Below are 16098 nucleotides of genomic sequence, written 5' to 3'. Positions count from 1 at the left end.
GCGTCAGCGAAAGTGTTACACCTGAAGTGCAGTTGTCAGGTCCTGCACCTGGATATACTCCAGGTGCAGGTCCTGCACTTGGCACTAATCACGGATCGGTCTTTCGAATTTCGAAGTGGCAGTATCGGCACATAGCTTGGAGAATCGATAACTGGAGAGGTTAATTAATATAACTTTTATAACATATATAGTGGATGTTCATCTATGAGTGTGTATCTATGAGTGAGGCGGTGCATGAGTTAGTATCCGATAACACAAGTTTCGAACTTACTTTGGGGTTAACTCAATCTGTGTCATTTGTCCCTATTTATTTATTTATTATTTATAGTATCTATCACCTAAATAAATAAACAATGGCGCTTTACCTGATAAATAAAACTAATTTTAATTCCCTTGTATTGTTATTTGTGAATCGATCGGAAGTAATTAAGTCAATCGTTAAAATAGTTTATTTCTAAATTTATTATTAAATCTGTTTTATTGCTAAATTTAGGTTAATGATAACATGTTCTAATTCTAAATTATATTGATTTGCGTCGGGTAGGTTGAAAGTTAATTAAGCTTGTATTTGCACAGTCAAAAAAGCTATACAGGTCGCAATTTATATTTATAATGATACTGATATTTTTAAAAATGATACTCAATTTTCTCCAATTTTTTTGATGATTTAGCATAGTTTCGGAATCAAAAAGTAAACCGAACACACCGATCGATCGAACTTTTTAGATTGATTATATTATGATTTCGTGTGTGAATCGGATCCTCATTCAGCTATAGTGTCTTTTTGCAACATTGATTCTATATTTGTGTTATTTTAAAAAAAGGTAAATAATCTTGACACTTATTTTTATGGAAATATTAACATCAAATATTAAAATCTTTGTATATTACACATTAATTATCAAATAAAATTATTCAATTTATTTGTAATGTGCTAATGTATGGAATTTTAAAATATGTATATATTTCATTATGATATGTCAAGATTGTGTACAAATTTTTATATACTTACCTAAAAAAACACATTGTAATTTTTTCATTGACCGAACTAATACAAGTACCTACAATGAGCTGCCCAATTTGTCTAATCAGTTTCAGAACATTAACTTGATAAAAAAAATTACGTATCTTATGAAGTACTTAAACTTTAAGGATGTCACACATTATTACAGTATAGCTAGGTACTAATACACAAAAATTTAATTATCATACATCTTCAAATTAAAATAAATCTAAAGGCACTGTCATTCGTAACATTAATATATAATTTCTAAAAATACGTAAATGATCGTTAGTACTTATTGTGTGGTCCTATTTATTATTTATCAGTCAGTAATGCGTTTAAAGCTTTTCATGATACAATTTATGAAAATATTATTACCTAAACTTGCGTTTTTTCCTACGAGTCCTATTAAGTCCTCCGAAACAATCGGTCTACTTTCCAGTTTGGTATATTTTGAATATTTGGTCTGTTTATATGTTTGTGAATAATCTTCACAGTACTTGTTGAATTTTTCTGAAAATCAAATAATAATTTAAATCTCTAAATTCTAAAGTACAATATTTATCAACCACAAGAGTAATTTCCTAAAAAGTGTGTTTTAATTTATCTTGCTGTAATATCACAAAAAACATGGTAAAAATGTTTACGTAATAAGACTTGTAAGAAAAAGCGGAGTTTACATATAGTTTTATACATATCAATTTTATGACACAATGGAAACATGGAAGAATTTTGTGAAGTTATATTTACTTCATACATAATGTTATTGAAAATAGGATGAGCCTGTTTTGATGTTTATATACAAGTTGATGGCAACTTAAATCGAATAAGTGTTTAACTCCAAAGTAGTAGATATCCTATCAATCACTATGGTTTTCTTGGTGGCATCACCAAGAGAAATAGTAATGCAATAGGCATATTAAATACAAAAGTAACCGTAGTTTAAAAGTCCTAGGAAACAGCCAGGGACATTAAGTTCCTACGAAGGAAATTTAAACAGGAAATATTTGTGTCTCTACGCAGTATCTATGAGACACAGATATTCTGTGCCTGAGTGGGAAAAGAGTCAAGAAGATCTTTCTTCTTTATCGGGGTAAACAAATCCATCAGTCGTGAGACTACTAGGTGTTTTAGTTCATCTCATTCTGTTCGCAGTGTTAATAGAGGCTCCACAATAACGGCAAACAATTAAACTATGACGTAAAAAGTCATATACAAACTACATAATGTGCGTTCAGTCACGTCGGCCTTTCTATGAGTTCGCCGATAGTGCGGTGTCGTTAAATACATTTGAAGCAGCTCATATGGAGCCGTTTGAAAATTCCACCACGTGTCCTTGCTGCCCGACATTGACAATGCTGTATTCGCTTTTCTTGAGCTCGTCTCGCCTCAGTTTGTTGTTGCTGCCTACTGTCACGATCCTCGTGCGGAGTCTGTTGCAACGCCCGTCGGTTATTTTTTCATATGCTGGAATTTGGAGAAAATACGGTTACTATTTATGAAAAAACAATACTACCTATGCATATTAAAATTTTATTCAATGTGAATGCCTCTTTTAAAAAGTTATTTCATTAAATCTGTTCAGTGTAAGCAGCAATTAGTTAGCAGATAGACAGCACTTGCAATGCCGGTCAAACCGCTTGCATTGCCAGTCTAGTTCCGTTCACAGTTTTTTTAGTCAGAAGCTAAAACAAGTTACGGTCAAATGAATCTGATGTTTCAATGTTCAAAAAATGATGGACCAATCCGGCGGTGCATTAGTTTCCTTTAGTATCCTATTTTAAATTCAAAGCATCTAGGTGCGGCGCATTAAATTTTAAATCAAACAATAGTTTTCACTAGAAGTACGAAGAGAGTTAAATTGATATAGGAAATACCTGGAGTCCTGTAGGAGTTATGACAAGCCATGTGGCAGATCGAAGGGAAACTCTTTAATTCCCGTGTGTCTATCAAGGGCGAGGACAGTGGGATGCTGCAAAGGGTATCCTTTCTTCCTCTGCAGGACTGCACGCAAGCTTCGTGTGTGTTTCTTTTTGGCTTCTGAGTTCTTTTCGGGCGTGGCGCGCGAGTTGTGGTGGATGGGTTAATTTTAACGTTTGTTATAGATCCTTTCGGAGCAACAACTCTTATTAAGAGGCCAGGTGACTTGGTAGATAATAATCTGGGTGGAATAACTGTCGGTGCTAATGAAGAAGTCACTATTGTCGGTGGAATAATAGAAGATGTACGGCAAATGTTAGTAGGTGATGTGAATGGCGAAGATGCTGAAGTGCTTAAAATTGTTGGCGTTAACGTCGAACTGGGTAATGTTGGGAGAGTTTGGGCAACAGTTGATGATACTAGAGGAGTTGATACTGTGGGTGCTGCAGGTGCGACTGCTGCTGGTCTAGACTGGTCCACGCCTTGTGGTGCTTGGAAGATTACTACAAAATTAGGTTGCGCTGTTGAAGGAGGCGCTGGAATAATTTCACTGGCTAAAGTTGGGGCTTGAGTGGAAGACGGTGGTACAATGCGAACAGTAGGCTGCGTGACCGTTGAACCAATGTCGACAATAGTAGGTATCGGACTCGGAGATGGAGTGACATTTACTGAAGATAGATCTAATTGTCCAAATGTTGATACAGGTGTGCTTGAGAAAGTTGGAATATTTGAAGTGCTGAAAGTTTGTGGCAAAGTAGTGCCTGGCGATTGGTTAATGAAAGAAAACGTAGGTGGTTGTGGAGTCGACGAAGACGGAAGTACGACTATTGGCTGCGTTATAGAAAAGGTTGGTTGTGACTGCTGTGGTGGAATCGTAGGAGGTGATTGCGTCAACTGTGGTGCAGGTTGCGTGTTGACATATTGTGGTGACTGTGTGGCGAAGTTTGGTGGTGATTGTGTGACGAAATTGGGTGGTGACTGTGTGACGAAATTTGGTGATGATTGTGTGACAAAGTTTGGTGGAGATTGTGTGACGAAGTTATGTGGTGATTGTGTGACGAAATTGGCTGACGGCTGCGTGAGAGGGTTCGGACTTGTTGAGAACAGCTCAGAAATGGGCTTCGGCGAGAAGTCTTCGTTAATATAATTGGCTGAGAACCATGGCCCTGGCAGAATATGTGATATTTCTGCACGGCATAGTTGTAACACTGAAAAGAGAGAACGAATTTCCTCATTCATAAAATCACAATGTACAAAAATATATGGGCAAGATATTGTTCAACAGACAATATGGTTCAACAATTGTGATATTGTTTACAGTTAATATCGATATATTTGTGATGCAACTAGTTATTACGCAGTGTAGTAACCAGAGTGGGTGTAATGTTTGACGCAGAATTTACAAACAACTGCTTGTAGAAACGCACCATAAACGCGATTTGCTATAGAAACCCAAACGTTACTTCTATCGCAATATAAATAAACTTCTATTTCATAAGTGTTCTACCTAAATCCAGTGAGGTACATTATATTAATTCAAAACTTATTTATTACATCCCAAAGGAAAAAAACCGCATTTTCCATTCACACGTTTAAACTTCCGTAATAAAAAAAAATAAAAGATGGGTTATTAACTAATTCTATAAAGGCGGACTTATCGCTAAAGTATAAATCAGTGTATAGTATACCTATCGCTGTTATTTTTTCTTTTTTGTTGATCAATTATAGCTATAATCAATTATTAAAAATATTTTTTAAAATCTTTATAGTTAGGTTTTAATTTTTTTTATTATTTTTAGCAACAAGCTTTTTCCTTGTTAATATTTAATTCTATCACGTCACGTTTTATTTAAAGATTTTATGGTAAGTTTATGATGAGTTTCGCCTGACCTAGGTGCAAAATGACGTATAATGTCGTACACGTACACGTGTGGATGTTAGGTAATATTTACTTCCTCTATTTATATTTACATGTTTTAAGTTATACCTAAGCTTGTGGCAGTTTATAAATTTTACTTTCAGCAAATATATCGCTTAAAACAGCATCAAACATTTTGTAGTTTTACACATATTAAAAAAAAATATTTTTAATCAAAAGATTTATCATAAAATTTTTCTTTAACATATCTTATAATGTACAGACAGATCAGATATAGTTTTATTGTATGTAGAGGGAGATAGACATAACTAACTTTAAATCACGTTTCACTACGAAATGTGTCAGATCTCCTGGTTTGGCAAGAACTGCGCAAGAGTTAATGAGTTAATAAAATTCATAATATTCATAGACTTCTTTTAAAAATGGCCTTACACAGAACAACATAGCGCCGATAATGTTCAAAAATTAGTACATTAGCTCTTGGAATAAAACATTTCGTTTCATTGTTCAAGCTAGTGTCGATAGGCCACTATCGATAGTTTATTAATGTGATAATAGTAGAAATTTCGATAATATCTGTAGTATAGTGACTATCAAAGATTTTTTCCTATTACATACTATAATACTATCCTATTATGACATACTGAAGTCACCTATCGATATTAGTTGGGCATCACTAGATGAGGCGATATGCTCTAAAAATATTATACAATGTGGATGTGCATGCGCAACTTATTGGAGACTTTCACTGTTTGTTACGAGTTCCAATTGTACCTATGCGTTTTATAATGAATTTGGTTTTGCCCGTGACTTCTTTCAAGTTTACTTTAGTTTACTTTTGGAAATAGGTTATGTATGTATTTGGGTCAAGGTTTATTAAATATGTCGCGTGTCTCCGCGTGTACTCGGCCTCATTCGTTGTGTTGAAGCCCGGGATCTATGTAATAAACAAGTTTATTTGTTAGACAAATTAAAAACCCCCGACTTTCAATATTTATTTCGCTACAACTTTTGAGCCGGCTGAACCGGATTTGATCAAACATAATCTAAGAACCACCGCATAAAAATTAGCTATCAAATAAAAACCACATACAAATCGTTCACCCATTGATGAGTTACGGTGCCATGTACACAGACAGACCCACTTGGCGGTCAAACTTATAACACCCCTCTTTTTGCGTCGGGGGTTAATAAAACTTAAAATTTTGAAGGCTCCTTTTGATTTTATAACGGACGGCAGCCAACTTGGCGTCAGCTCTCTTTGGCAATACGTTGACCCTTCATCTCTTACTCCGCATCTTCATTATGACAAAGAAATTGTTTTTCCAAATTCGGTGATTGACAGGGCCTACATACCTATGTAATTTTATTTTATATTATTTCATCGTATCAACTTTGTGCACGCCATAAAATATTAAGTATTGATTATCTAGTTACTACTAGATTTTTTGTTGTTACTGTAATTTTATTCGCATTAATTTAGCTTCTATTTGTTAAGAGTTTACTTTGCAAACTGATAATGAAGCATCTTCAATGAATACAGTTATGTGTAAGCGCGCGCAGGCAATAGTGCGCATCGTATAGGTAATCGCTTCCGGTTTTACCCGAACGGTTAGCCGAACTGAAACCTTTCAACTTTTTACATCACGCAACACTGGTGATTGATCGCCTCTATGTAATAGGGGCTTTAACTTATTTTATTGAGATCGAATGATTGCTGAACTCTACATTTCCACTTGAAAATGAAATGTTAGCGCACGACGACCTGTGCTGTTGGTCATATTCACACAATTTTCTTTTCTTCAGCTATTGTCCACGACTTACTCATCTTCACGCTGAGCAAGGGCTCAAAGAGAAAATATTTTCTTATTGATAATAATAATAATAACATAACATATTTAAACATCAACATTCTCCAAATGACCTCTACGTGTTGGAAGGATCCAAGGGATAAGGATATCCCCACGCAAGCCTCTCAAAGGACCGGACTTAGTGCCGTGAATTCCAAAAGGAGAAACAAATAATAATAACAACACTTTATTTCTGACTTTGAAGTCCATAAATTATTTCCCAACACTGCTGGAGTGTGTGTGACGACGAAGTGTTAACTAAATTTTTTCCTCCATGGAAGGATCCGGATAGTGAAAGCTACAGACATAGATGCCAGAATATATTAAATATCATAGATCTTAAATAAAATTATTTTTGATTTTTCTTCTGGTAAGCAGTTTTCTTGTAGATTAAAAATTGCGCACGCACCTAACATTTAACTCAACATAAGTAATTTTACACGTTAACTTTAAATTACATCAGGATAATACACATATAATTGTACACGAATTAAAACCAAATAAAGTTTTTTTAAATATATAGGTACCTACCTACTAAAAATTAAAATGTTATTACAGATTAATAATAATAAACCACCATTCTTCATACTTGTCGGATCACCAGAAAATTTATATGTTCTTCCAGTGTTTCTGCTGGGTTTTCTTTTTAGATTCTTGCTCCTATCGCTTGGCTAAGGCCCGCGTTAGTTTCTTATATTACCTTCTCTCAAGAGGTGAAAAATATACATAAATATAATATAAATGAACTTTATTCTACCGCAGGACATTCCGTCCCGCGGAAGACTAAATATGACAATTTAATTCCTTGTGCAAAGAATAGTATGATGCTTAATGTAAGTATTTATTTTACAGGAAATTAATTAAGTGAATGGATCAGACAGAGTTGCTGTTCATTGCAATTGGAGAGGAGTTATAAGTTTAACGTTTCTGTGTAAGAGATTTAAGTGGGAGTGTTCATACTATAGCGAATGTTTGCAAAATGTGCGTTCACCCGTTTGGAATTCGTCAGCTCTTTTCCAGCATACTATGATGCCAGCAACTTCGGAATCGAATTTCTTAAATTTTTAATTTAGTTTTTATCTACATAACTAAAGCATTCAAGATTTTGTGGTAACTTTAAATTTTTACCGAAAGGCACAGCCGTTGGTACAGGCTGGGTCAGTAAGGTTGTACAAATCTGCTACTGGCCACTAATACTTAATAAAAATAAAAGCGTCAATGTTTTATTCGGAGATACCGGAACGCCTGAGTAAAACTGGTAAAAAAGTTGCAGATACAGGTTTGCAACGTTTTTTGACCTTGCCTATCTCAGAGCTTGGTATTTTTGTAACCACGTGATATTTAGATTACAAAAATCGAACTAAGTAGGTCATAGGGCCTAATAACTATAGTAACTAACGGTCTTTATGTGTGGCCTTTCTCACGTTTTTTATTTATATCGTAAATAAAAAGCCACCCAAAGGCTAATAGAGTTAACATATTTCACGAAGCTAAAATTTCACTGTTTACGAAATAGGTACTTAATAAATTTATGTACTCACATGTAAAAACTAGGAGCGTTGTGGACACAGCGTGCTCCATGTTTGAGTGAGGTTCGTGGACTGAGGAGTAGGGATCAGGCAGGGAACGGTCGACCAACGGAACATACTTTAGTGGGGCGATCACGATCACATAACCCTGCCGGCACGGCAAGCATCATCACTTTTTCTGGATCATAATTAGCAATTACAATAACATAATCTCTTTTATTTTTTTATTGTGAAAGTTAAATGGTTGTATGTTTTTGACTAGTTATTACGATGTGAATCAGTGAATCAAATAATTTACGATTTTGAAAGAAATTATGAGACGGACGTCCCCTTGGGAGGGCCCAAGGGGATTTTTCAAATTTATTTATTACAATATCGGTTAACATTAACGTTGAGGTATATCTCAAATATCTACTCACATAAGTATTTAACTGCTTGTACGATAAGTGTTAAAATATTTTTTAAAATAATCTCCGTTCTTATTTCTATGGGTACCTATGTCAGCTTGTGGAAGTGAAAAATTCTCATTTGATTCTACGTCTGATAATGTTCAGGTAACCAGAGTATTTCATAAAGAAAGATTCGATGAAAACACATTTCATGACGTTTTATTGTTGAGTTGACGGAAAAAATCAGAGTACTACGTTTGACTGTCCAGATTCAACATAATTAAGTACCGCTAGATTTTAAAAAAGTGTCAAAGAAACAAATATTTGCGTTAGATAAACAAATTTAAAATGCGTACAACATGTGTGTATCTCAATTTGTAATGTTAGTGTGTGTTTTGTTAACTTGTTGTACTAGGTAAGTTTATTCGTGGAACTGGAAATGTGAACTAAACAACTTATTTCAAGAAACAATTCACGTACAATACATACAACATTATCAATTCTGATTTGCATTTACATGCGTAAAACGGCTTATTTCCATGCGTCTTCCAGTGCACAAGAGGACAAAAAAAATTTTTCTTACATTTTGTTGTTTAATGACTATATATACTCAGTATGCAAAATCTTCATTCATAAGAAATAATATTTGCTTTTGTAATTATACAACGCTAATAGGCTTTTTAGGAGAACAAATCTCTCATCTGAGCGTATTCCTCAACTAAAAGCATCGGAGCCCAGAGTCCGCGCTCTCTAGAACTTTTTTTCCTCCGCTTCGCGCGGTCTTTGATAGCTTTTGTTATCAGATATGGACTGGACACGCATATTTGGATTTGCCCCTTTTACCAGGACCTTTTGGGTTACATATGGCACTAGTTAAATCACGTCATATTAGTATGCCAACCAAGACTTTTCTCTCGTGCTACATGGTTCTCTCCGGGTACCTGCAATTTGTATTAGACAGCAAAGTTACAGCTGTCTAGCCGCCTAATGCCTGATTACAGTTCCCCTCTAATAAATATTATTATTTATTTTATCTAATTGTTTTCTTCCTCTCTGTGATTAATACAATGTCACTATAAAATATACCTAAGTCGGAACTGCGTGTTTTTTTATTGCTATAGGGTTAAAAAGTTCAATCACGTTCTAATAAGTACCTATATAAAGCCTCACGCTCCATAATTATGTTGAACCCCTTGTGGCATTATTAATGGTGTAAATAATATTTATAAGGTTTAACATCACATAGGTAAGTGGTAAGAAAATCCAAATTAAAACAAACTTTTGTTAGCTAATGAGTGGAAAGCAAAGTTGCTTTGTTATTTCCAGCCATATCTCTGTGGCAAATTTCAACGATTTTGCTTGAACAATAATAAAAATTGACAGATAGAAAGACAGTCATTCTTCTTGTTCTTTGCCTTTTAGGAGAGCATGAGATTTTCCCAAAATTCCCACCGAAACTGGTATTAACGGAATATTTTCGGGTGTAAGAAGTTGCCAACAACAACAAGTCTAGATTATGCTTTTTTTCTTTTCAGACTTGTCAAAAACCATGACTCCTAATCCGGACTCCACCGAAGTCTTATCAAAAGACTCCGGCCCTCCACCTTTGGAGAAGCTGGTGGCTCCACAAGCTGGGCCGAGGAAGTACCAGTTTGTGTACTTGAACATGATGACTCATGGCTACTGGCATTTATCAGCCATTTATGGTCTCTACTTGAGTTTCACTACTGCTAAATGGGCCACGTTGATATTCGGTATGTGTATAAATGCGAAAGTTTAGATGTGTCAGTATCACCCACATTTTACTGAACATATTACAATGAAAATTGGTATCCATAAAATAGCACATTGCGTACTTTTCATCAGTAACTTCATCAATACTTAGGTGAATAAGTGTAATTGGATGAAGTATGTTTATTACTCGATCATGTAAAATCTACTAGATAGGTATTAGATTAGATATATAACTAGATATTAGAACATATCATACTAACTACGCAATGTTCACGCATTTGCGTCGACATGTGTCTGAGTCCGGCGAGAGTATGGAGATGGCATAAAAGACGACTATCTATCTATCATAATTTGTCCCATGCATTGAATCCTTTAATACCGTATAAATCGACGGACATTTGACTTAATTATATAGGATATAAGTCATAACCATTATCTATTCAGCACAAACTATTTTTTAATTTTGTGAAAGCTGACCTATCGGGATAGTAGACCGATTGTACCGGAGGGTTCCCTAGTACCAACTTGACATTTCGCTCTCCGGTGACAAAAATTATCTACAGGCTATAAACATAAATTTATTACTCCATAAACGAAGCGGAAGCGGTGGTGGTAATGGTTAAGACGCCCGCCTGTGGATCGAAAGGTCTCAGGTTCGTAGCTTACACATGCCGTATGAGTTTGTATACCAATTTGATTCATATATAATAGTTTTATAGACCACCACTTGCTTTCGGTGAAGGAAAATATCGTGAGGAAACCTGCACACTGGTGGACAGTTTAGTTCCCTAGTATGTATGCGACTATACCTGCCACTAGATGGAGGTAAGTAGTCGTAAAAGTCATATCAGATGCCTTTAGGCGACTTGAATAAAATCTGAGAAGAGTGTTAGCAATAACACACTCGATTTCTGATGTGTCCGTAAGTATCTAATACATACAATATCAGAAAAGTGAGTCATTGACTCGTTGACGTTGCAGCCTATGCATATATATGTTATAAAAAGCATTATATTAGCATATTCGAGAGCGTTATTGCTAACACTTGTGTCATGATGATTTTATTCAAGTCGTCGAAAGGCATCTGATATGACTTTTACGACTACTCACCGTGACTTAAACCAGTCAACCAGTGAGCACGTTTCCTCGCGATGTTTTCCTTTACCGGAAGCAAGTGATGATCAAACAAAACAATTTTGGTTACAGCACTCTTCATATTCGTGATCTCCAAAATTAGCGTGACAGCAGGGTCTCATAGATTGTGGGCGCATAGATCTTACAAAGCGAAACTGCCGTTGGAGATTCTCCTAATCATAATGAACTCTATAGCCTTCCAAGATACAGCCTTCACCTGGGCTAGGGATCATCGGCTTCACCACAGACACGCTGACACGGATGCTGATCCACACAACTCAACCAGAGGGTTCTTCTACTCTCATATAGGTTGGCTTTTTGTGAAGAAACATCCTGAAGTCGTAGCTAGAGGGAAAACAATACCGATTGAAGATCTGAAGAAAAACAAGTTGCTCCAATTCCAAAGAAAGTACGTAATTTCTTGCAGTAGAATTTCAGTTATTATGGGGAATGATTATCACGACTTTTTCTCTCCATTTCACACATCATCATTATCGATTTTACCACGCGCACCTTTAGTAACAACAAACATGCTAATTTATTGATTTACATTACATGGCTTTTTTAATCTAAGCCATTGATAAAAAATCTAAACAAGCAAAAAGTATAAGACAATAAGAAAATGTAAAATACGTATGTACCTAAATCAAAATCAATGACCAATATTTATAAAATATGTGACATTTGAAAAATACTAGTTATTGAGATTACTACTGGAAGGAAGGTAGTTCTACTATAGGATAGTCTAACTAGTCGAACTACTAAGAATTTCCTTCCCAATGGTGCTATTTTAGACAACTGGGACGTCTCGATCGCTAATTGAAGTAATTTGTAAAAAGAAATTTAAAAAAGATCGTCACTTGCTCACATGTTGGGTTTGTTATTTTCCATAATTTTATATTTTTGTTTTTCCTCAAAGAATAAAGGCCCGTGCACACTGACCACGTTCGTATGCAGTAGGCAACATGTATTTGCACCAATTATTTTACGCAGTTGTGGCTGTACGAGTGATTGTATTGCGTACAACACAAAATCTGTGTTGCAAAGTGCTGCATGCCCATTCTATGAGCACACCTTGATATTAAAATTGTACAATATTAAAAATATGTTGTTCTACCGGTCATCATTACTTTCGAAAACAGTTTTTGCCATTGTCATTTTTAAGTTAAAATATGTAAAGTTTGATTGACGTATTTGATGTTTTACCTTTTTACTATGCATGGAAATATTACTTTGGAATCTCGATAAAAAAAAATTGGTATTTAAGTGTCAACGGTTCAACGTAAAAGATAAGTAGGTATTCTATTATAATAACATACCGACATACTGCTGACGTACTAATAATATCTGTCTCTAAAGGTTTTTAATTTTATTCATACTATCCGTACCATACGATAGTAGTATATTTATTTCAATATCTAGTAGTTAACTAGTAGTCACAGTATATAGTATTTATTTCAATAACTATTATTATGAAGAGAAAAGATTTGTATTTTTGTTTGTAATGAGTAAACTCAAAAGATTTTGATGAAATTTGGCACATAGATAGATGAAACTCTCAGGAGTATTCATAGGCTACTTTTTAAGGTGTTGCCCGAGCGAAGCCACTTGTTTACAATAAGGGCATTGAGATTAGTGCAGTGACATCAAAAAACCATTGAGATTAGTGCAGTGCATTATTATGCTATAAATACCTATTATATAAATTACAATATGTTTTTTTAACAGATACGCGTTTCCACTGATGGGCACGCTATGTTTCTTCATGCCAACCTTTGTGCCTGTCTACTTTTGGGGCGAGAGCGTCATTACCGCCTGGCACATCAACTTGCTGCGATACGTTTGCAACCTTAACGCCATATTCTCAGTGAACAGCGCAGCTCACATGTTCGGCTACAAGCCATATGACAAAAAGATAGCTTCAGTCCAAAACTTGCCTGTTACGTTCGTGACTTTAGGCGAGGGTTATCATAATTATCACCACACATACCCCTGGGATTATCGAGCTGCGGAATTAGGTAACAACAAGTACAATTTGACCACGAAATTCATAGATTTCTTCGCCTGGATCGGCTGGGCTTATGACCTGAAAACTGTTCCTGAAGATACAATTAAGATGAGAATGGCGAGGTCTGGCGATGGAACTGATTTGTGGGGCTTAGAAAGGGATGAGCTGGTAAACGGAATTAATAAATAATTTGATACTAAATATGTTGATATGTATGATTATATGACAATTGGAACCTGAAAGAGGTCACAATTATTAATGAAAAAAAATTCGAATGGTTTGGTTCGTTATACAATAAAATAATTTTTCATTCATTTGAAGTTTTATTTAAAATAATATGCTAACATCATCCATCAGCCTTTCCTTATTATATTGAAGATGATAAGGAGTATGGGCCATGACCCACCGCGCGGGCCAAGTCGGGAAAGTAGGTATAGTATGTTTGATCCGAATAAACCTGCGGTTTGGATAATGAAATTGCTTCTTTCTCGAGATCGAGAAGTGAATTTTAACAAGTTTTTAACAAAAAATATATCTTGGCACAAGTTTTTATCGTCGTTAGCATAGATATAAGAAATATGTCGTCAGAGAGATCACGTCGCATTCAACGCGTGACAAAAAAAGCATGTCCGTGCTGAAAAAATCAACTTTGTTAGAACAAGTGGAAGTAAAATTCAATATTTACTTAACTTCCATAATATTATTTACTTGTTTTCATATTCTCATACAACATTTAGTATCTTACTTAGTGCAGTTAAATAGTGTTAATTACAGTTGCAAAATTCTATAGGATCCCTTTAAAATTTGCCTATAATCGACATTTCACAAAAATACTTACTTTGATTATAAAATCAAATTTTCTACTAAGACTATAAAACAAGTGTTAATTTGATTATTGTGTGTTAAAAATAAATAATTGCGTGTGATCGATCGTGACAAGCCATAAATTCACGTTGCTGTTGCTGGACCGATAAAGAAATAATCACTGTAATAGTTTTGACAAAACATCGAGAAATATCAGATCCAATAACCGTATGGTCTGAGCTCTCCTTGAAATTCTATGAAAATATGCTTGGGAATTAAGTACTTCGTGAATATTTCAAAAGAGTCCATCCTTATATTTGTTTTAGCAATATATCATAGAAATAAAAATCATTGACTTTATCCATTTTTAAATTTGAAAAAGAATTAACGGTGATTGAGTAAAGTGTAGGTAAACCAACATAAGGTTAGGTATAAGTAAATAATATTGATTTTGATAATAATAAATTGAGTACTTTTTACAATACGGACGCTCGTTTGCGTTCTTGTAATACCTTCTTTCCATAGATACTCTTTTCATTCTTAAATCCTTCTCTGTCAAAGCATCTCTTCTCTGGAACTCCCTTCCCTTAAATATCAAAATGGCTCCATCTTCTGACGCTTTTAAGAACCATGTCACTTAATCCTGTTCCGTATCCTGATTTTTCACTACTTTCTTCCTTTCCTTTCAATCTTTTCTGTTGGGCTTTAACTAGTTTCGCCCGCGGCTCCGCCCACGTGAAGCGTGAAGAGGTAACATACACACTTACCTTCGCCTTTATTTTAGTTGGAATTCCTTCACACCTTATATAATTATCTTGTTATTTATACATATAATATTTTATACATATTTATAAAATATTTTTGTTCTTTTTACTGTTTGCACAGTTGTTACACCCTGTTTTATGTTTTTTTCGCTTACCAGTTGACTGGAAGAGATTCCTTCATGGGATAAGTTTGTCGTTGCCTTTAGTTTATTTTTGTATTTTATAAACAAACCAAAACTTTACGTAGATATTTGAGGTGGCATTAATTATCTCTCATCAATCTAATGCTCATTTATTCTCACGCATTTGTGGTGTTGGGTTTAAGAAATCATCGCAATAATATTATACCTAAATGTAGTCTTCGTTTAGGTACATCATTGTAAACAGCATTACTCAATAAAAAGTACTGTGTGCATGGCACGCAAAAATGTATAACCAAATACTACAACAATGATTTGAATATAAATTTATATAAAACTAGCGGTCCGTGCCGGCTTCGCTCGGGTAAACACATAAAAAATTATAAATTAAATATTTTTTAACGATAAACTCAGAATCAGTTTTTGTTTTGTGGGATATTAGTTAGCATGGTCTGCAATTAAATTGATATATCCTTAGCCGGTGAAACATGTAGGATTAAGTTTTCTTTTAACACCACATAAATAATGTAAAGCCGTGTTTTTGTCGGATTCGCAAACTGAGAGATACGTGACATTCTTAATTTGTTAAAACTAATGTAAAAAAAATATTTTTTCTTATTCTACGCGAGTAAATCATGAAATGAATAAAATTGATTATCAATCAATTACTGTTTTCCGTCATGTAAATGCATTTATGTTTTTAACTCACGAAAGCGCCTTTTTTGTTTATTTTATTTAACACATTAAACTAAGATTATGGGTAAGTATATCGTCGACGGAAATGTAAATTATTGTCAAATTCTCTATATAATAAATAATATACCTAAGTTTGCAGGTGACTAAACGTCTTACATGATTTTAGGGTTCCGTATTACAAAAGGTAAAAAAGGGATTTTCCAATTCGGAACAACGACTGCTGAGAAGAAATGCCGAAAGAAACTCAA

The 16098-nt window shown here is 34.6% G+C and overlaps 2 protein-coding genes across 3 annotated transcripts; one reads left to right on the top strand and one right to left on the bottom strand.

The window, feature by feature from the left end:
* Positions 1-434: 434 nt before the first annotated feature.
* On the bottom strand, positions 435-8298 carry LOC128671861 (mucin-2-like). Its single transcript, XM_053748675.1, has 3 exons — positions 8194-8298; positions 2881-4131; positions 435-2470 (listed from the first exon to the last, which is right to left on the bottom strand). Exons 1-3 carry the CDS (start codon positions 8231-8233, stop codon positions 2304-2306), a joined length of 1458 nt encoding a protein of 485 aa, XP_053604650.1. The 5' UTR covers positions 8234-8298; the 3' UTR covers positions 435-2303.
* Positions 8299-8333: 35 nt separating this feature from the next.
* LOC128671863 (acyl-CoA Delta(11) desaturase) lies at positions 8334-13760 on the top strand. 2 transcript variants are annotated; one of them, XM_053748678.1, is made up of 4 exons: positions 8334-8577; positions 10106-10324; positions 11511-11847; positions 13167-13760. In XM_053748678.1, exons 2-4 carry the CDS (start codon positions 10120-10122, stop codon positions 13633-13635), a joined length of 1011 nt encoding a protein of 336 aa, XP_053604653.1. In that variant the 5' UTR covers positions 8334-8577; positions 10106-10119; the 3' UTR covers positions 13636-13760. The 2 variants fall into 2 exon arrangements, with proteins under 2 accessions (XP_053604653.1, XP_053604652.1); XM_053748677.1 differs by lacking the exon at positions 8334-8577 and adding an exon at positions 9693-9816.
* The last annotated feature ends 2338 nt before the right edge of the window (positions 13761-16098 follow it).

The sequence above is a fragment of the Plodia interpunctella genome, chromosome 8, assembly GCF_027563975.2.
Source record: "Plodia interpunctella isolate USDA-ARS_2022_Savannah chromosome 8, ilPloInte3.2, whole genome shotgun sequence".
In the NCBI taxonomy this organism is placed as follows: Eukaryota; Metazoa; Arthropoda; class Insecta; order Lepidoptera; family Pyralidae; genus Plodia; species Plodia interpunctella.
This window is presented reverse-complemented; position numbering and strand designations above follow the sequence as displayed.